Source organism: Schistocerca serialis, chromosome 1 (genome assembly GCF_023864345.2).
Source record: "Schistocerca serialis cubense isolate TAMUIC-IGC-003099 chromosome 1, iqSchSeri2.2, whole genome shotgun sequence".
NCBI classification, from domain to species: Eukaryota; Metazoa; Arthropoda; class Insecta; order Orthoptera; family Acrididae; genus Schistocerca; species Schistocerca serialis.
In genome coordinates, this window is record NC_064638.1 from 907839842 (window position 1) to 907862561 (window position 22720).

Sequence of the window (22720 nt, forward strand, 5' to 3'; positions counted from 1 at the left end):
CCCTACGCTCTTTAAGATCTATCTAGAGGAGGCACTAAAATCCTGGGAAAGGAAATGCGGAGGAATGGCTATCGCCATAGACGATGAGTTCTTGTTCACTTTAGTTTTGCTGACGACCAACTGTTAGTAGCTGGAGATGAGGAAGATGCAAATTACATGCTCTGCAAATTAAAAGAAGAATATGAAAAATGGGGTCTTGTCATAAACTTATCTAAAACAGAATATCTGAAACTGGGAGAAAATGCTGTTCACGACTTGCAACTTGATGCGGATACTGTTAAAGGGTGTCATAATTTTAAGTACCTGGGAGTGACACTGTCATCCAATGGTGAAGCATAGATGATATAAACAATAAAATTGGCCAGGGCAAGCGAGCCATAAAACAACTAAATGATATTCTCTGGAACAAAAAAAAGAAACAACATAATACACAGAACAAAACATACCATCTACCACACAATTACTGAAAGTATCACAATATATGGGGCAGAGTTGTGGGAACTAACTCAGAGGCAGTAACATCACCTGCTGGCTGTCGAGATGGATTTCTGGAAATGGAGTTGTGGATATTCAAAGCTTGATCATATTAGAAACGATAGGATCAGAGAGGTTATGCACAATCCTAGACTACGTTGAAAGGAAGTGCCTACTCTGGTATGGTCACTTACAGTGTATGCCAGACACGAAATGGCCAAAACGTATATGCCAATGGACTCCACAACAAAGAAGAAAGCGCTGTAGACCTGCGAGATGCTGGAAAGACGACGTCAACGAATCAATGGCGGCGAGATGTCTTAATGAAGGAGACTGGAATGACCGTGAACGATGGAGATTGGGATGCAAGCGGCAGCCGTAGAAACCTCACTGATATATATATTTCTGTGACTAAATTAGCATCTCTTAACATATACTTAAAAAAAGAAAAAAAACTTCAAAGTATTCAAATGGAAGACGTATCAATGTTCTGCATTAGCCCTTTCGCCTTGATCTTGGGAGCAGTTATTTCGTTAACAAACTACACTGGTGCAATATCTCTGCCATATTTGCAAAAAATCAGTTGCAAATATTTTAATGTAATTACAAAACATTCATTTAAGGTGTTCCCTGACAGAAAATGAAAGTCACATGAAACAGTGTAACATGTGTGAGATTCCACTTATTATTATATCAAATAGTTCGAAACATTCTACTTCAAATATTCTCGCTCCATCCCTCAGTCGCCAGAAATCGGCTAAAGTCGGAAGCCTCCAATGAAATAGCTTACTTGCTTTAATATGCGCTCACGGACGTTTTAGGTCCTACAGATCACCATTGTTGAACGTCATCGAGCAGTGTACACGGCAGCGTACTGTTGACATATTCACCACGTCTAGCAGGCGGTAGTCGTTTCTTCATTGCTACGTTTATATTCGACACAACTTCCGGAAGACAAAAACCGAATTTCGGAAACTGTTTCTCGCTGTCGTGTTTAGATGTTTGTTTTACACAAACGTTCTGTGGAAATCAGCTGTCGTGGTTTCTGGTGTAGCCTAAAAGTACAACTATGGTTTCTCCTCGGGTAAATATAGGCGGTAGGCAACTTCATGCTCAGCCTAATATTTCTACTTTTCATTACCTTCAAAACAGGCACTTTCTCCAAATTTAGTGGAAAATTTTTCAAAATAAGACGTATCCTGGCAACCAAAGCACATTTCAAAAACAGTTGTGCGACTTACAGGACCGAAAATCAATTGTGGAAGACGGAATATTGCAGCTGGAACCGCATTTTCGGAATCGATATTGGAGTGTTTACGTAATCAACGAGAAAGGACACTGGAAAATCTGTTTGCGAAATTCGGGTTTGGGAGCCTCGTGTAAACGTAGTGTACGACGATACATGGATGAAATACACTAGAAATAACATTGCGACAAGAACGTTTGTTACCAGTTGTGGGCAGAAAGGAAGACAGACAGAACATGGAACTCGAGAAGTGCGAGAAATCACATACCTCTCACGGTTAACTCTTAAATCGCCTTTTTAAAACAGTTTTTGCGCCCGTCTGTGAAAGCGCCCTCGCGGAGACCTACTACGCCACTTCGTCAATAACGACACTGAATACACGTAGAGCCCTTGTTCCTCGCTTTCTGATCACTTTATTCTCTTCCGGTGTACTTGATGTGATTTTCCTGTACAACACTTCAGATCTGTATCTGCACCGCTCTGTGCATGCACTGCCTCCTATAAATATGGCCTATGGGTTACCTGTGCATTGGGATGCCGCCTTTGGCAAGCCAAAATTTGGGGCACCGAGAACTTTGACAGGTCATAAGTTGGGACGCTTAAAACAAAAGGAAGCCCTTAGTGGAGTAAACCTGCAGTTGTTACATTTGTCAGTTTTTATTCTCACACCAAAACTATACTACAAATACCATACCTGAAATTTAAAATATTTAATAGTTCGGCTGCCGCAACTTCACTGTCAATGGAAGCACGTTTGACACTAGAAAAATTTGCAATAGATTTATTTTTGGAAATAGATGCAAGAGAACGTTTATGCTTCGCTCCTGATAAACGCTATCTCCCCAAGGCCTCAACGCTTTCTCGGCCCAAATACTTTCACTTTTTACTGAAAAGGAAGCAAGACACACAGTGCATTTTGCCATCCCTTCATCGTCACCTTTAGTTAATTAATTGTTGAACTGTTTATTCCCTAACCATTCTTTACGAAATGAGCATATTCTTTTTCACTTATGATTTCAGTCTGACTGTTATAACTGGCACCATAACATTCACTGCCACTTCTTAATCTACTGAACATTTCAAATATGAATCGGACTTCGGAAAACACTGCACCCACCGCAATATTAATAACATTTTGCTCTTAACGGAACAGCAAAAGTACGAATCATGTCAATACCCCTTCACTCAGTCACTCCATAAATGCAAATGCTTCTTCAGCATTGTTATGAAAACAAGACGATGAAACAGACGACTTTTAAAACCATTGGTTTGTTGCTCTCTCTTGTATTTACACATATTGGCTTTGCCTAACGAGAACAATGATAAACTTGAGAAAATGAACTTCAAAATAATGCAGAATGATATAAGAAAAGTAAAACCGTAGAAGTATACCATAAAAGTAGGGTCTTTGAAAAGTAGGGGAGGTAAGTAGGGTTGGTCCTTTCAAAATCAGAACAGGTGCCAACTCTACCTGTGCATAATTAGGCAATCTTTGAAAAAATAAAAGAAAAACAATCCTGGAGTATTGTGTTGTAACTAGAACAAATATTTGCACTTAGAATGCAAATTTCTGGTTTGCAGACGTAGATCACGAACGTATGTAGGAGTGGTTAAATAGCGATGCCTATCAACTGGCATTTGAGCAGCTAAGTGACGCCGATATAGTGAACACACAGGTTATAACGAACAAAGTGTGTTCGGTAGAGGAAGAGAACGAGGTAGAGTCGATCTGGGGACGCGCAACGAGAACACTGCAGTGTGTGATTTATGTTCAGAGTACCCACACAGGAGAAAAATGAGTTTCATTGTACCAATACTTTGACTCGTCGGAAAATGAGAATCGTCGTCAGGAACAGAAGGTATGGAAAACAGAAACAGGAAAACACTGGACGAAAATTTCCCTGAAGTGAACAGAAACCAGATGAGTGTGTGCAAGTGAAGCAAAGAAAATTAAAACAAGAAAAGTAGAACGTTCTGTAAATACAGTAAATAGTAGTTTCCCGTATAAGCATATGTATTTGGTTGAAGTAAACTCGCAGAATCGGCAGCATGCTGCACTGACATAACCTGCAACTTTCAAACCATTATATGGATCATTGTACATGGTTTTTATGTATACTGTCGTGCTTTTTTTTTAAATTTTGAATAAGAAGACATTCTCTAGTGCCTCTGTCTCAAGTAGTGGGAAAAGAGCAGATATTTACGAAATAATTCGTGTACCAGTTGCTAACATCCCCATCACCGAGAATGTTTACTAGAGGTACTGTAGCGATTTTTTCAGATTACGAAACTTCTTTGGAAGACAGGTGCGTTCCAAGGAGGCGCTTGAAATAATTTTCACTTACTTCCTGCAAATATATAGTTTTGCATATGTACTTCGAAAGGAAAATCACCAGTACAACGATCGATAATTTTACAAATAACATGTTGCATAAACATGACAGTAATGTGAAGACATCACATTTTGACATTTAACGACTTTAGAAATAAGATAAAAACACGAGAGAAAAACTTGCGGAAGCACTATAGGAGTATGCGGAAATCTCGGTAAACGCTTTTTCCTCCACAAGATGTTGTGAACTGGCATTGTTCAAGAACAGTTTAGGTAAATGCTCTATCACACACAATAACTATGTCAGTTCACAGTTTCTGGTACGTGAATGGCAGCGAAAGGGCACAGTCATAAACCATAAAGAGAAATATGTATGTCGTGATCCATCATAGACATAGTCATTGCAATGAGAACTTCGCAGAAAGAGTGAAAATAATTAAACCATTTACCAATGAAGGACGCCGCACAACCGAACGGCAGGTGTATTGCTCCTCCTTGCATGGACAACTTTCTGACCGCTTACATGTATTCCACGGCATTTACGTTTTATCTTGTTTCAGAACGAACCAGGCCGAGACAGCGAAACCGTCAAAGAACGATTGCAAACACGCCAAGCGTTTCCATGGTAAAGTATTAACAATGCTAAACGTTTGTCTCGTCTGTGTCGCATTCAGACTTTCACCTACTGTATCGACCGTAATATATCACTTACCTGGTTTTCTCGGCATTACTATCCTTTTTTTCCAATTCCCGTGTTACAAAAATTGTCCTCACGAAAAGACACAAGCTTAGTAAAAATCATAAGAAAAGTTATTGTTCCACAATTGGCTGCACTGCTCATTTCTCCATTATGTGTTGGACCTGCCACAATTCACCATATGTCAACCAGGGCATTTTGTGAAACTATATCGATACCAAATGTTGCGAATTTCATAATATGAAAAAATGGAAGCAAATTTCGGGACTACGTTATGATAGGCAACAAAAATTCAGTATCCTGCCACAGATCAGGTAATAAGCTACCATCATTGGAGTGCAGCTACAGAACATCACAATCAAATAATGAGTTCGAAATTTGAAATTTATGCTAAAAATCACGAAAAGGAATCACTATGCAAGCTGTTACAAAAGTTACATGCTCTTAAAAACAAACGGGGAATAATACTACTGTGGCTGTGACGTGTCGTAGGGCGGTAATAGCACACTTTCGACGTCGAAAATACATTTATTTAGCACAGAAGTAAGCGAATACAACATGGCAGTACAAACATAGCGCGCTGAGAGAGCATAGACATAGATAAATGAAAGATGATCGAATCCAAAGATATGGCGCTTTACGCTAGAGGCACCACAGAGCCCCCCCCCCCCCCCCCCCCCAAGCCAGGCCCATCCACAGCAGTGTGGAGCACGGCAGAGGAAAGCTTTCTCACTCGAACACAAAATATTCGTGCCAGCGCGGTGTTTGAAGGCGACGTCCAGCACGAGAAGTGGGCGCGTCGGAAACCGCGCTGACAGAGACACGTGAGTCGGACTGCTGTGTAGGTGGTGGGACGTTGCTCGAGGTCACGTCGGCGGTGTCATCAGGCGTGGCGGCGATGGCAGGCAGATCGGAAGCGTCGGAAAGTAGTTCGGAGAGGGGCCACACCGGTTTTAAGCGCTTAACGGAAACTGTTTGAGGTCGTCCATTGAGAAGATGTATTACGAAAGTATTCATTCCGCGACGTAAGATGCGGTGCGGGCCCGAATAAGGCGGTTGCAATGCCACACGCACGGAGTCGTCGCGCGGCATCACGAATTCACGTGACGCCAGGTCCTTGTGGATGAACACCGTTTGCCTGGTATGAGGTCGAGGTGGGTAAGGGCGTAGGCGAGCGACGTGCACGCGCCAATTGTTCCACAAGGGCTGCAAGGTCTATGGCATCATCTGGGGGTGCATATTCCACGAATTCCGCTGGCAGGAGGAGGGGTTCTCCATATAGGATCTCTGCCAGTGGTGCATTCAGGTCCTCCTCATGTGCAAAACGGATGCCGAGTAAGACCCAAGGGAGGGCCTCGGACCATAACCCACCGTGGCACATGAACTTGGCTTTTAGAGTTCAGTGCCACTGTTCAACCACGCCGTTTGCCTGCGGGTGATAGGCCGTTGTGTGGAATTTTGTGACACCACACAGCACACAGTCGAGCAAAAAGCATGGACTCGAATTATACTAAAATGTAAACTTTCACGGCCGGAAATATCATGTCCATTATAATTATCCGGGCTGTTATGCCGTGGTCGGTTGATGAATTCTGTGGTGATTCCCAACGTTTCATCTCCGACTGCGGGAGACATCTTCAAGGGGGTCCGTAGCTTGATGGAAGGTCCAACACACACACTGGCTCGCTACTGACTGCCGCTAAATTCCGTGTCCGCGCGCCCCCGCGCCGCGGCGTGACGTCACGTGTTTTGAAAACGTCAGTGCAATTGGCCGCTGTCCGTCGCCGTCGATCGCCGATGTATAGGATCCCATGCAGCTGTGGTGATGTTTATGTGGGTACCACAAAAAGAACTGTTTCTAAACGTTTGGAAGAGCACAAGGGAAATTGTAGAAGAGGAGAAACGGAACGATCAGCTGTTGCGGAGCATGCTTTCTAGCCAGGGAACCACAATATTCGTTTCGAGGAGACGCAAGTAGTAGCGGCCACGAGCGGATATTACGAAAGGCTCTACAGGGAGGCAATCGAAATCGCTAAACACCCAAATAATTTCAACCGAAAGGAGGAGGGCGTCAAATTAAACGGTATATGGATGCCGGTGTTAAAGAAGATGTGTACCACTCGTCCACTACTGGGTGATGGCAACAGCGATCGACGGCGACGGACAGCGGCCAATTGCACTGACGTTTTCAAAACACGTGACGTCACGCCGCGGCGCGGAGCCGTGCGGACACGGAATTCAGCGGCAGTCAGTAGCGAGCCAGTGTGTGTGTTGGACCTTCCATCAAGCTACGGACCCCCTTGTAGATGTCTCCCGCAGTCGGAGACGAAACGTTGGGAATCACCACAGAATTCATCAACCGACCACGGCATAACAGCCCGGATAATTATAATGGACATGGACTCGAATTGTCGTCCCTGATCAGTAGTGAGTGAAAGAAGGGAGCCAAACGTCACGACCCACGCAGATAAGAAAGTGCGAGCTATGGACTCTGCTGTTATGTCGATAAGAGGGACCGCCTCAACCCAACAGGTTACACGGTCGATCATAAATAATATATATTTGCACCCCTCGGAATGGGGGAATGGACCGACCATGTAAATGTGGACATATCGAACTTGCCTAAAGGAGGCTGTGCACGTCTGCCGACTTAACTACCTTGGCACGGAACACACGCGTGGGTCCAAGTGTGGTAATCATGCTGCACGCCGGGCCAGACAAAGTGCTCAGTGACTATAGTTCAATTCTTTAATCTTGGCGGCTCGCGCATGCCCACCCAGACGCGGGAGATTGCTGCGTTGCCAGTTGCACACGACGCACGCGCCAATAGAAACAGCGCCATAGTATAGCATAGTTCGCAAGCTTACGTCTAGAGGGGAGCGCGCAGTTCATTAAGTAAAGCCACCACGGCCGCATTAACCCTTTCGCTGCTACAAGAAAGACGTGCTCCCTGCATTCCGCGCTGTGCGCGATTTTGTCACTGCACTGCTCGCCTGTGCAGACACATCGTGTTCCGACTGCTTTGACACTCTTATCAATCGATTCCACAAAAACTATTTGGCCCAAAAATTAGATTTTTGCACATCTTCTTGACTGATACCTTCCCCCCATAAATGACTTAATTTTGTTTCGATGTTCAGCGCAGCTATTATGCAGCATTAAATATAGTAAACCATTGCGCGAAATTTTGAAGAGTTTGCAGAGGTAAAAGTCCGTAGAGTATACTTTCCGTATGGCCGATGTTAGTTGCCACAATGTTGAGAATGAAATGTGGACAAGATACCCAAATTTAGTATAAAATATACTGTATAACAATAGCTCATTTAAGTACCACATAGGTGTCATATGTAATATTGAGAAATATTCCGTCTTTCGCGACTGTAACAAAAGTTTTATTTACACTGAGCACGTTTGGCTTTATTTTAAAGCACTTCGATCAATCAAAAGGAAGTAGACAAAATACATTAAACAAAACTGTGGACTTACAAAAACATTAGGACTTGAATATACCGTCTATCAGTGAAATGCTCTGAGCTATGTTAAATATAATTTTTGTGTGTGGCACACACAAACATAATTTATTTGCTAAAACACTGATCTGCCAACACAAACGTTGAATATTGTGTTACCGCAGCACAAAACTACGAAAGGTGACTTGGCAATGGAGGAGACAAAATACTGTCCACTGAAGATGCTTCAAAAGAGAGAAACGCGTCTGGTCTAAATAAGCCCCTTATTACAGTTGCACAAGAGGAATATATTTCATTACCATTGGTAAAACTGCGACTGTGGAACAAAAACAAGAAAGAGAACATGAGTACCATTGTGTATGTGCCATACCTTTTCTTGATTGAAGTGCTTTAAAATAAAGCCAAACGCGTCCGGTGTAAATAATACTATTATTACAGTCGCGAAAGACGGAATATTTCCAGTCGTGAAAGACGGAATGTTTCTCAATATTACATACGACACCTATGTCGTACTTAAATTAAATGTTGATATTGTTATACAGTAAATTTCATATAAAATTTAGGTATCTTGTCCACATTTCATTCTCAACATTGTGGCAACTAAAATCGACCATAAGGAAAGTATACGCTATGGACTTCTACTTCTGTAAACTCTTCAAAATTTCGTGCAATGGTTTACTACATTTCATGCTGCATAATAACTGCGTTGAACAGCGAAACAAAATTAAGTCATTTATGGGGGGAAGGTATCAGTCAAGAAGATGTGTAAAAATCAAATTTTTCGGCCGAATAATTTTTGTGAAATCGAATGATAAGTGTGTCAAAGCAGTGGGAACACCATGTGTCTGCACAGGCGAGCAGTGCAATGATGATAAAATCGCGCACAGCGCAGAATGTGGCGAGCACGTGTCTGCAGCAGCGAAAGGGTTAATGAAAAGACAAAGCACTATAAATTTCAAACAATTGCATTTAAACGAATATAATTCATGAAGTAAGGCACTTCGATATTGTTTTTAAATAATGAAAATAATAAGCACCACACAAGGTTTGATCTCATAACCTTTTGCATAGCAGCCCAACTCCTTATCCGTGATGCTAACGCCCCTCATCTGACTACAGAACGCCATGAGGACTATAACACATCACGCAAAATACTGATAAACACTGTTGGTATGACTATGAATTACTCACACTTCTTCGAAGTACAATAGGAAATAAATAATTACCGCTGTTCTTTATTGCGAAAAAGCGGTTCGTGAGAGTGATACAAACACCTTTCCTTGCTATCGCCTGAATTAGGAGTCTTATTACTTGTTTGGTTTAATTAATTAATAGAATATGAAGCAATTGGTATAAAGAATGCTTTTTCCAAACTTTCTATAAAAGAATGTCTGCTATCAAGATATTGCTTTTGTTCTATTACTTTATTTATGACTGAACGTTTCTAAAAGACACTCGTCCATGCTCTGCACTGCAGTCGAGATGTGGCAACGTCGTTCTCTGTTCATTGCCTGACTGTGTTTTGTGACGTCAGATGCGCAGAACGAACTTAAACTCGGCAGCCAACATAAATTATGCGCACTTTAGTCTCGTTGTTGTCCGCGTTGTGGGGGGTGCCAAGTTGTGTAAAGCATTGAAGATCCTGCGCCGAAGAGTGGATGGTACCGAGGGGCGGGGGGAGCCCATAGAAACGTCACGGAGGACCGGGGTCGTCGACCCATGTAGGACAAGAGGTTGGATAGCGAGCAAAGACTTGTTGTCCGAAACCAATCGCTATGTATCGATGTCTTCGGTCTCGAGTCGGGCGAGGTCATCTAAATTCAAGGGTGCGGTAAGCACTGAGATACGAGTTCGATAGTCAGATACAGCATTTTCCGCACCTGGGATGTAGCAAGCATCTAAGGAATGTTGGCAAATATAGTCCAAATGCCGAAAACGACGCAGCGGAAAGTCCTTCGCCGGGTTGCGTATCGCGTCCACGAGAGGCTTGTGGTCCGAGTAGATAGTGAAAGGGCGCCCGTCGAGGTCGCTCTGGAAGTGTTTGATTGCGGCAAGAAGCTAGCGGTCGAAAGCCGACCTCTTACTCTGTCTCCTAGTTAGTTTTTTTGACAAGAAGCAGAGTGGCTGGGTGGAGTCAGCGGTGTGTTGTTGTAAGACAGCGCCAACAGCTGACTCGCTTGCATCGGTTGTAATAGATACACAGGCCTCAGGATCAGGATGGGTGAGAGAGACAGCTTTCACGTTTGCAGTTTTGAGATAATCAAACGTGTCGAGCATGGGTTTGCTCCAGTCCAACTTTCATTTCCCCTTTGATTTTTGTTGGAGAGGGCGTCGGTAAGGGGCGATTGGATGCAGGCAGTCTGAGGGATATGATGTCAATAAAAGTTTACCATACCCAGGAAACGACAGAATTGAGCATAATCTTCAGGAAGAGACAATGTGAGAATGGTTTAGACATGAGAATCCGTTGGTCGAAGGCCGCCAGCCGAGACAGTATGGCCTCAGAATGTAACTGATGTAGAACAGAGTTGAGATTTATTGTGGTTGATGAGAGAGCCAAACGAACTGCATCAAGGTGAAACTGGTGCTCCTTGGCAGAGGACGAAAAAATCAGAATGTCATCCAAACAAGCATAAGCGAAAGGCAAAATGGAATCAATGAACCTTTGCCACATCTGCGCAGCATTTTTCAAGCCGTAAGGCATGAAACACTATTCAAATAGGCTGAAGGGGGTGATGATGGTATACTGAAGCCTTAACTACGGTATTTTATAAATATGGATAGATATGATTGTGGAAATTTATGCTTTAGCTAGGGTAAATTATAATGTATGTAAAATACGCTTAAGTATATTCATATATTTGTAATAATTCAGTAATTGAATAAATATTTCAAACTAATTATATCTCGAAATAGCAGATTGACGAAATCCCAGGTTCTTATTGTAATTCAGACAAATTAGCATTTTGTGATTACTAAGCAGAATTTCTTCAACTTAAGGTATCCCAGTTATTCTTGATTTTTTATTTTTAAATATGAGTGTGAGACTGGTCATTTTTTATTACTTAAATATCACATACAACTATTAGTACGTGGATTAATTAGAGGTATCGCTTCTTATCATTTACTAAAACTAAATGAATTAAGTATTTCATACAAGCCACTTTTTAGTTTTTATTACAAAAATTATTTTATTGACTTAGTGCTTAAATTATATCGTTAAATCTTAATACTTCTATAGAAAAAGAAAATAGTATGTTATTACGTTGCGGGCAGGGCACAATATTATAATGGCCATCTTTGGAATATCCGGTGGGTACATAGGAATTTGGTGATACGCCTTTGTACAATCTAAGACAGAGAAGAACTTTGAGCCTTGGAGTAATTGCGTGTAATCCTGGATGTGAGGACTGGGATAGTTATCGATAACTATGCGAGCATTAAGGGACTTGTAGTCGACGCACATGCGTAAGGAGTGGGACAGGAAGGCCCTGACACCGGGAGTGCAGTAGTGGTGGGCGGTTCGTCGCTCGAGGTCTTTGTGGGGGAAGGGGGGTGGCAGCACGCTGCACACGAAATGGAGTGAGCAGGTGCAACTGATGACATGATGTGTCCCGAGTGCAGGCCGAGTGGCGAACGCGGCTTGCGGTGCGGGTGGGGTGTTGCAACATTAGGCATATAAGAATGTGCAACCCCGTGCACTGGAATGTTTGAATTACAGTTCTCGAACTTCGTTGGCATATCAAACCAAACCGAAGGGAACTGTGTAGCTGAGGGGTGAAACACAACGTCCTTCACTGTATTATCGTTCAAAATGTCACTAAGTGACATGCACTGTCCATGCAGCAGCAGTTGCTGCGTAGTTGCACTTGACGATGGCCATGTAAAGCCGGTTAAGGTTAAGTGGATGCCGGCATGGCAGGGCGTAGGTAGTTGTTTATTTGAAACCGAATGCACATTAGGTATACTTGTAAATACGCAAGCGCAGTTACTAGGATGCAAGGTACTAGCACAGAGAGATACTGGTAGATCCATTGTTCCAAAGACAATGTGGGTTGGCACATGGAGTCCGTTAATGATGAAAAGGAGCCCAAAATAATATGCGAACACACGACGACGATGTTGGGGTCACCAGTGTGACTATTGTGTATCGTAGGGCGGTAATAACACACTTTAGACATCGAATATACATTTATTTAGCACAGAAGTAAGCGAATACAACATGGCAGTACAAACGTAGCGCGCCGAGAGAGCATAGACTAAGATAAATCAAAGATGATTGAGTTGAAAGACATGGCACTTTACGCCAGAGGCGCCGCACTACCATTGAGAACTTTGTTATTCCCAGATAATGCTTTTTTTACGCGACGCACGTGTAGCACAGGAACTTTACCGACTTTCTAGTGGGTACTGGGTAGTTTTAGCACATCAGTGGTACAGTTCAGCTTTTGCGTCAACTGACTTTCATTTGCCTGAAAATTAAAGTAATATTCGCGTAGAAAGACTTTTATCAAAGATGATGACGTTCAAAAGGCACTGCTGTTGTCCTTGAGAGAGTAGAAGAAATCTTCATCACATTTACAATAAAGAAACTGGAGAGATGCTAAAAAAAAAAAAAAAAAAAAAAAAAAACGCAGGAAATCGCTAGTCATTTTTTCTTAAAAGTAACTAGAGATTGCCGGCCGTTGTGACCGAGTGGTTCTAGGCACTTCAGTCTGGAACCGCGCTACTGTTACGGTCGCAGGTTCGAATCCTGCCTCGGGAATGGATGTGTGTGCTGTCCTTGGGTTAGTTAGGTTTAATTAGTTCTAAGTCTAGGGGACTGATGACGTCAGATGTTAAGTCCCATAGTGCTCAGAGCCATTTGAACCATGTTTTTTAACTAGAGATTCCGCTAAATGTCAATACAAAATAATGCAAAAATACATTGCTTCAGAAATATTTGGTATGCTTTGTGTATTTACAGCCTGGATAACCTTTGTATGTAGCTTCATTTTCTAATATGTATTATCGCATTAAACTTCACACTCAAGTTATATCTATTACAATTCTGAGAGTTCGCTTCAGTAACACTTGTAAGATCAGGCTAACTGAAATAGAGTAGATTTTTCGTTTTCTTTTGACAGTAACATCTTCACAATTTCCTCTAAACCAGTCTTTACGGCAGTTGCCATTAAAACTGAGGAGTCCAGATGGTAGTTCACTGGAAAACATTAAACACGAAATATAAATTTTGCTATATCTTGAACCTGGGCAGCTATGTGCACGATCTTTTACACACAAATACCAAGCCTACCTGTAGGCTATGAGCGTGTAGAGTTACAACCTAATTGTACTTTTACTATGTTACAATAAAATTGGTATCAATGTTTAAAAAACTGCGTGGACCTCATTACAGACAAGTAAACTAGGTTCAGGAAGCTGGTTAAAACCCGAAGTTAAAGTAGTGTGTTTGGAGAAAATTTAAGCGTAAATCGAAAGATAGCTAATGCGAAATGAAGGTGGTGTATTGGTCGTAACAGACAAGAAACACGTAGTCATCGAGATAGAAAGTGAAGTGTCATGTGATATTGTTGGAACAACACCCATTATCAGGGATGGGCATAAAGTTATAATTGCGTCCTTCTGTTGATACCACTCTTGCAACCTGAAGCAATCGAAAACTCACTAAAGTGTGCGTCATTTATGTTGGCAGCCGAGTTTAGGTTCGTTCTGCGCATCTGACGTCACAAAACACAGTCAGGCAATGAACAGAGAACGACGTTGCCACATCTCAACTGCAGTGCAGAGCATGGACGAGTGTCTTCAGTTTTAGAAACGATCAGTCATAAATAAAGTAATAGAACAAAAGCAATGTCTTGATAGCAGACATTCTTTTATAGAAAGTTTGGAAAAAGCATTCTTTATACCAATTGCTTCATATTCTATTAATTAATCAAACCAAACAAGCAATAAGACTCCTAATTCAGGCGATAGCAAGGAAAGGTGTTTGTATCACTCTCACGAACCGCTTTTTCGCAATAAAGAACAGCGGTAATTGTTTATTTCCCATTGTACTTCGACGAAGCATGAGTAATTCATAGTCATACCTACAGTGTTTGTCAGTATTTTGCGTGATATGTTATAGACCTCATGTCGATAAGTAATCAGACAAGGTGCATTAGTGTAACGGTTAAAGTGTTGGGCTGCTACATCAAAGGTATGAGTTCAAACCTTGTGCGGTGCTTAATACTTTAATTATTTAAAAACAATATCTAAGTGCCTTACTTCACGAATTATATTCGTTTGAACGCAATTTTTTGAAATTTCAAGTGCTTTGTCTCTTCATTAACCCTTTCGCTGCTGCAGAAACGTGCTCGCCGCATTCCGCACTGTGCGCGATTTTGTCATCACTGCACTGCTCGCCTGTGCAGACACATGGTTTTCCCACTGCTTTAACACACTTATCATTCGATTTCACAAAAACTATTTGGCCCAAAAATTTGATTTTTACACGTCTTCTTGACTGATACCTTCCCCCCATAAATGACTTAATTTTGTTTCGATGTTCAACGCAGTTATTATGCAGCGTTAAATGTAGTAAACCATTGCACGAAATCTTCAAGAGTTTGCAGAGGGAGAAGTCCATAGCGTATACTTTCCGTATGGTCGATTTTAGTTGCCACAATGTTGAGAATGAAATGTGGACAAGATACCTAAATTTCATATAAAATTTACTGTATAACAATATCTCATTTAATTTAAGTACGACATAGGTGTTGTATGTAATATTGAGAAATATTCCGTCTTTCGCGACTGTAATAATAGTATTATTTACACCAGACGCGTTTGGCTTTATTTTAAAGCACTTCAATCAAGGAAAGGTATGGCACATACACAATGGTACTCATGTTCTCTTTCTTGTTTTTGTTCCACAGTCGCAGTTTTACCAATGGTACTGGAATATATTCCTCTTGTGCAACTGTAATAAGTGGCTTATTTAGACCAGACGCGTTTCTCTCTTTTGAAGCATCTTCAGTGGACAGTATTTTGTCTCCTCCATTGCCAAGTCACCTTTCGTAGTTTTGTGCTGCGGTAACACAATATTCAACGTTTGTGTTGGCAGATCAGTGTTTTAGCAAATAAATTATGTTTGTGTGTGCCACACACAAAAATTATATTTGACATAGCTCTGAGCACTTCGCTGATAGACGGTATATTCAAGTCCTAATGTTTTTGTAAGTCCACAGTTTTGTTTAATGTATTTTGTCTGCTTCCTTTTGATTGATTGAAGTGCTTTAAAATAAAGCCAAACGTTCTCAGTGTAAATAAAACTTTTGTTACAGTCGTGAAAGACGGAATATTTCTCAATATTACATACGACACCTATGTGGTACTTAAATGAGCTATTGTTATACAGTAAATTTTATACTAAATTTAGGTATCTTGTCCACATTTCATTCTCAACATTGTGGCAACTAAAATCGGCCATACGGAAAGTATACTATATGGACTTTTACCTCTGCAAACTCTTCAAAATTTCGTGCAATGGTTTACTATATTTAATGCTGCATAATAACTGCGTTGAACATCGAAACAAAATTAAGTCATTTATGGGGGGAAGGTATCAGTCAAGAAGATGTGTAAAAATCTAATTTTTGGGCCAAATAGTTTTTGTGGAATCTATTGATAAGAGTGTCAAAGCAGTCGTAACACGATGTGTCTGCAAAGGTGAGCAGTGCAGTGACAAAATCGCGCACAGCGCGGAATGCAGGGAGCACGTCTTTGTAGCAGCGAAAGGGTTAATGCGGCCGTGGTGGCTTTACTTCATGAACTGCGCGCTCCCCCCTAAACGTAAGCTTGCGAACTATGCTATACTATGGCGCTGTTTCTATTGGCGCGTGCGTCGTGTGCAACTGGCAACGCAGCAATCTCCTGCGTCTGGGCGGGCATGCGCAAGCCGCCAAGATAAAAGAATTGAACCATAGTGTGTAGGTAACTCAGTAGTAACGTAATCATCGGAGGAGACTTCAGTCATACAATATTCAATTTGAATAATTACTGCTTTATTAGTGGTTGTTGCGACAAAATACCCTGTGAAACATTACTAAATGCCTTCTCTGAAAACTTCCTAGAAATGACGTTTCGGAAACCGACTCATGACGGAAATATATTAGATCTAATGGCAATAAATAGCCCTGACCTATTTGAGATATCCACATCGAAAATTAATTGACATTGCATGGAATAGATGTGTACCCAGCAGAACAACAGTTCGTGATGGGAGGGACTCACCATGGTATACAGACACTGCAAAGAGGCTCCTAAAGAAACTTACTACCGCATAATAGGTATAAAACAAAGCATATGGCCACAAATAGAGAGACATGCTGAATGAAACCCGTTTGGCTGTCAAAAGAGTAATATGTGAAGCGTTCAATGACAACCTAGTAAAATACTGTCGAAGCAACTCTCTCATAACCCACTTAAATTTTGGGTCTATGTAATGGCTGCTAGTGTCGCCAAAGCTAGTGCCCAGTCAGTCATGGATGAGGCGGATCTGATATTTAAGGGTGGCAAAGCAAAATGAGAAGTGCATAACTCCGTTTTCAAATGTTCCTTTACAAAGAAAAACCTAATGGTATTGCCCCAATTTAATTCCCGTACCACTGAAAAGATGAGTGAAATAGATATTACTGTCTTTGGCGGTGAGAAACAGACAAAATCGTTAAAATTGAACAAAGCTACAGAACACGATAGAATACCAATCAGATCCTACACTGAATTTGCGGCTGTTAGCTCCTCTTTTAACAATAACCTGCCGCAAATCTTTCGAATTAAAAGTGTGAAATGAGGGAAACATTTTAATTACCATTGACGCTGAGTGACAATAAAATTTACAGTTTCTGTAGTTAGATCCATAATTGCACATTGGTAACAGTGAATTCTCAATCACACCATCGGAGCAACTTACTAGTTTCGGCCTCTACCATCCACAAGCACGATGACAAGTGAAAACTAGAAAATTTCAATCACAGTTCACATAATAACTTAGCTGCTCCATATGGTGAGATACTCAACTTTGATATCCTCGGGGGTTGTTAATTCAGAAAGTACCTGTATTTGACGTTCCTGATGTACTAATTTTTAAATAAAACACAGAGTATTTCACTTTTCTTGTCTTGTATTGTGACCGATTTGGATGTACATTGGTCATATATACATTTCTTGTCTGACAGCCGCCGAAAGAGTCTCACACAAACTGTTTTCGAAAGACAATAATGCAAACTGACTGACTCTCTCGCTGCTTTTGATTGTCTCTTTCTCTGCCTCTCTTACTACTACTTGGGCCTCTTGCGCCACTTCCTTTTATATAAAATTAAACAATCGAATACATTGTTAAATGTAAGATTTCCCAAGTAGAGCTATCATTTTAAACAATCATAATGAATAAACATAGTAGCCTTTCAGAAAAAGGATGCAACATAGTTGTACAGTTCATATACGAGGGGCATTTGAAAAGTCCGTGCAAAAATAAAAACTACTTACGTGTTTGGGGTAAACCTTTTTTATTTTTCGACATAGTCTCCTTTTAGACTGTTCTAATTTGTTGATCACTAGCGAATAATAAGAATTGTCCAAGTTTGCAAAACAGTTATTAGTTGCTGCAATCACCTCCTAGTTTGAATAAAATCTTTGTCCTGCCAGCCATTTCTTCAAATTGGTGGACAAATAGTAGTCCAAGGGAGCCAAGTCTAGAGAATAGGGGGTATGTGAAACGAGTTGGAATCCTATTTCCATTAATTTTGCGACCACAATTGCTGAGGTGTGTGCTGGTACATTGTCGTGATGGAAAAGGACTTTTTTGCGGTCCAATCGCCGGCGTTTTTCTTGCAGCTCGGTGTTCAAACGGTTCCATAACGATGAATAATATGCACGTGAAATAGTTTTACCCTTTTCCATATAGTCAATGAGCATTATCCCTTGCGAATCCCAAAAGACAGTCGTCATAACCTTTTCGGCTGAAGGACTGGTCTTCCCCTTTTTTGGTGCAGATTCTCCCTTGGTAACCCATTGTTGAGGTTGTTGTTTGTTCTCAGGAGTATAGTAATGTATCCATGTTTCATCCACAGTAAGGAAACGACGCTTAAAGTCCTGAGGATTCTTCCTCAACAGCTGCAAACCATCCTTGCAACACTTCACACGATTCTGTTTTTGGTAAAGCATGAGCAATCGCGCAACCCATCATGCGCATAGCTTTCCTATGTCCAAATGTTTATGCAAAATATTACGTACCCATTCATACGAGATGCCCACAGCATTATCAACTCGCGCACCTTAACTCTTCTGTGGTCCATCACCATATCACAGATTTTATAAATGATTTCTGGAGTCGTAACCTCCACAGGGGGACCAGAACGCTCAACATCACTTGTGCCCATATGGACACACCGAAAATTTTGAAATCACTTATAAACTGTTCTAACTGAAGGTGCAGAGCAACGAGTTAAAATTTCATAGAGTGGCTATAGGTCCGCCATGTTTGAAGCAAATTGAAGTTCTGGCCGCCATGTTTTCTTTAGTCAAGGCATTCGTCTGCTGTGTCCCGCCCCCTTGTAACTGCGTTTGACTTACTTGAAATAGCCCATACTAGCTATATTTTTTCTAAAACAAGCAATAGACAGCGGTGATTTCAGTGTACACTGACAGCAAAAAGGGATGTTTTTGTCGAAATATGGCTAAACTTTTCGATGTAGATAACACTACAAGACAACTCAAATAAGTCTGTCCATCCACTATAATGTTACTTGTTGCCCATAAATTAATGCAATTAGAGCAGGTACCACCAGAATATTAAGGTGAAACTTCTAAACATGCTGTGGTTAACTATTAGAAACAGTAACGGGCGCAGAAATGCGATATTTTTGTCGCTATTTCAAAGTAAACAGTCAAAGCCTCAAAAACCAGTACACTGTGAACGAGAATTTATTTGGAATATGTGTTACAAGTAGTTAACACAACCATAGTAATTCAATAACAAAGTCGAAGCGTTCTTGGGTGGGGTAATTTCACAAATTTTCGTAAGTAGCTGTATGCCTTGGCAGAATAAAAGTGTAGGGTCAGGGCAAATTTCCTTATTTGCTGAGAATAATGGCATACTTTAGCACTGCACTGAAGTTCCAATAGCTCCTTCAACAAACCAACTGCGTGTTCACTGTTCAACATATCAGAAACTGAACTACATAGCCTTCTTCTCAAGCCAGCAACTAAAGTCTGTAACTGCACTATTCTCCTTTTGTGTCGTACACTAAGTTGCTTCATTTGCTTTATCCGCTTCTTTAGTCGCACATTCTCTGCTTGTACTCTGTTATATTGTGTTTTCAACTTCTTAGGGCTTGGTAGACAGTAATTGTGGTCAGCAGAAACAGATGTGGGTCCGACAGGCACTGAAAGAATGTTGTTACATCATAAGTTTATAACAGAGTTACACCATAAGATTATAATAGAAAGTATGTAATTCAAAGTAATAAGAACACGGAGTAAAATTAAATTATTGACTTACTTTGTGCTAATGATGTCACTGTAATAGCACTATCTTGCAAATTGTCGAAAGATCGCTTTCTGGGTTGTGGTCGTAATACTTTATCTTGCTTTTGTAAATGTGGTGGAAAGTTAAAGATAGTAGGTACTGGTTTTGACAAAAGGCGCCTCTGGACATTTGTGTGGTACATATATTTCTCTTCAAAATGAGCTGAACAGAGGTAACTGGCTGTAGTAGGAAACCAGTTTTCTCGCTTCATATTTATAGCCCATCTTTTTGTAATTTCCTTATCTTTTAAAGGAAATCTGTAATCAACGATAAATAAATTACTTCCTGCATTTGTCTTAAGCATAATTACAGTTCCAATGCAAATGACTCTTTAATAAACATTAAAAAACGTGTGTCGTATTTTGGTACTAATATACTTACTTATAATATGAAATATTTGTTGTTTTATCGCTGCGATTTGTGCAGTTGAACGCTGAACACACTGCAGGCATGTTGACTTCATATTTTGTAACAAAAAAGTCAACTAGAAAAGTTAAATATTACAGTAACATCACAACATCTGACACACTTCCAACACAAACAACAGTAACGCTTTCCTAATGTTTTGACTAAGGAGAACATGGCGGCCGAGTTAGCGTTGGTTGCCGCTAGGAGCGCTGTAACTAGTATCTCAGCCACTCTATGAAATTTTGACTCGTTGGTGCAGAGTCACTGTAATGTTTATTAAGCTTCTCTTTAGTCTCCTGAGGCTTTTTGCCTTTCATAAAGCTATGTTTAATCACCACACAAAATTCTTCTTCGTCCTTTTTTGACCATCACTCGACTTCCTTGATTCATACGAATGCCAAAGAATAAGAAATAGACCAAAATAGCTGAAACTTGGTGTGCGTTCTTTCCAACGATGCTACTAACTAAACATGATCTCGATAGGCGCCGGTGGTGCCATCTCTCGGACTTTGCTCGAACTTTCCAAACGCCCCTCGTAATGAAATTTCAAAGTTGGGTTATTAACATACGACTTACTCCCCTTAGTTGCTAACATAAATCGGGTTACACATTAATGTAAAATTTAATCTGGGATAATAAAATCATTTGTACTAATTTTTTAAATGGCAGTTTACCGCTGAAACTGGGTCTAGACATAACAGTATAAAGTCCAGAAAGTTAAAAATTCGAGCTAAAATAACCTCTTCAGAGAATGTTCATACGAGGAAGGAATTTTAGATAGGATGGGGAGGCAGTCCCATTTCGCTAGGTTGTCAATTTTTAGTAAGGAGGACGCAGCGTATTACCTTGGCTGGAGTATCAAAGACAGATGTTGAGGTAACTCTAGGAATGTCCCACGGAAGTGTGTTGGAGCCCTTGCTGTTCATGTTATATACGGATGTCCTGGCAAGCAACCTCATCTTTTTTGAAGATGGACAGTTACAATGAAGTACTGTCTGAAAAAGTCTGCACAGATATTCGTCAGAGCTTGATAAGATAACAAAGTGCTGTGAAGATCGGCAACTTGCGTTACATGTTTATAAATGGAAATCTGTGCACTTCACAAACACACAGTATGACTACAACGTCAGTCATTCACAACTGGATCAGTCAAGTCTTACAAATAGCATAGTGTAACAATCTGTGAGGATACGAAATGGAACGATGACATAGGCTTAGCCATAGGTAAAGCAAGTGCCAGGCTTCGGTTCGGTGATGGCATACTGACACACTGCAATCAATCTACAAAGGAGATTGCTAAGAAAACATTCGCACGACTCACCTTAGAATATTGCTCAATATGTGCAACCTATACCAATATCTGATTGTGGATATCGACCCTATACGAAAGAGGGAAGCAGGAATTGTCACAGATTTTTTTACTCGCGGAAGAGTGTCACGGAAATCTAGATGAATCTGAGTTGACAGACGCCTGAGCACAGATGTCAGGTATTCCTCAAAAGCCTACTTATAAAGTTTCGAGAATATGCATTAAACGAGGAATCTAAGAATATACGTCAGCTCGTAATGTGTTCCTCTCGCAGGGACCATGGCGGTATTATTACACCAACTACAGCACACACAGAGGCATTTAAACTCTGCCGTGCCCATCACCGTGGATTGCAGAGTTTGGATGTTGACCTACGCTGTCAGATTGTTTGTTTTTAGTTTGACAGCTCACGCTGCGATTATGAACATAATAATCGCTGCTTAGCCGGAACAGTATGACCACACCTATGAAGTGGGAAGTCTCGCAGTGATAGTGTAAGTCACTGGAAGCAAATTCTGGAGGTCGACGGTTCAGATTCCCGTCAAACTATCCTGATTTTGGCTTCCGTGATTTACCTAAATCGCTCTAAGCGAAAGCAGACATCGGCATTGAAAAGGCAATCCCTAATCGAGCCTGTCTTCCGTCTCCAATGACCCCGTCGTAAACTACCTGTTATTTCCATACCTACGTTGTGGAACCTAAAACGTGTAGCTCACACTCTCACGTGATGTAGTGATAAAATTATATCACAGGTGCGGAGGATACAGAGCAATCGTTCAGACGATTCCCTGTTCGGAAAATTGTGGAAAGTACTTTCATAGGCGACGTGGGCAGAGGACGGATGGTGACAGCGTGAGAGCTGAGACAGACTATCACGGAATAGCGGTGCTTGTCAAATGTTTACGTAGTGGTACTGGCGTATGTTGAAAGAGGACGAACGGCCGTCAGACTGCCAATAGATGAGGGGTTACAAGTCTGTGCCACATTCCGTCGGTCACAGGGACATCGACATCTGATAATTCAGTCGAACAGAACCGACCGATGTGGACGGTGGCGGGGAGACTTTTCAAACTTGTTTCTTTCCTTCGGCCGCCGGATGTCATTCCCATGCATCAGACTGCAACAAGCTTATAATTCTAATGTTCGCAAGAAAGTTTCTGGAGTCTACTACTACATTACAAACTCTTCGTCGGGAACCACTTAACAACCTACATC

The 22720-nt window shown here is 41.2% G+C and overlaps 1 protein-coding gene across 1 annotated transcript; it reads right to left on the bottom strand.

Moving 5' to 3' along the window:
- Positions 1-19227: 19227 nt before the first annotated feature.
- On the bottom strand, positions 19228-20257 carry LOC126412027 (THAP domain-containing protein 1-like). The gene is made up of 3 exons (XM_050081411.1): positions 20170-20257; positions 19762-20045; positions 19228-19645 (listed from the first exon to the last, which is right to left on the bottom strand). The coding sequence occupies exons 1-3, from the start codon at positions 20238-20240 to the stop codon at positions 19230-19232; spliced, it is 771 nt and encodes a 256-aa protein (XP_049937368.1). The 5' UTR covers positions 20241-20257; the 3' UTR covers positions 19228-19229.
- Positions 20258-22720: the final 2463 nt, after the last annotated feature.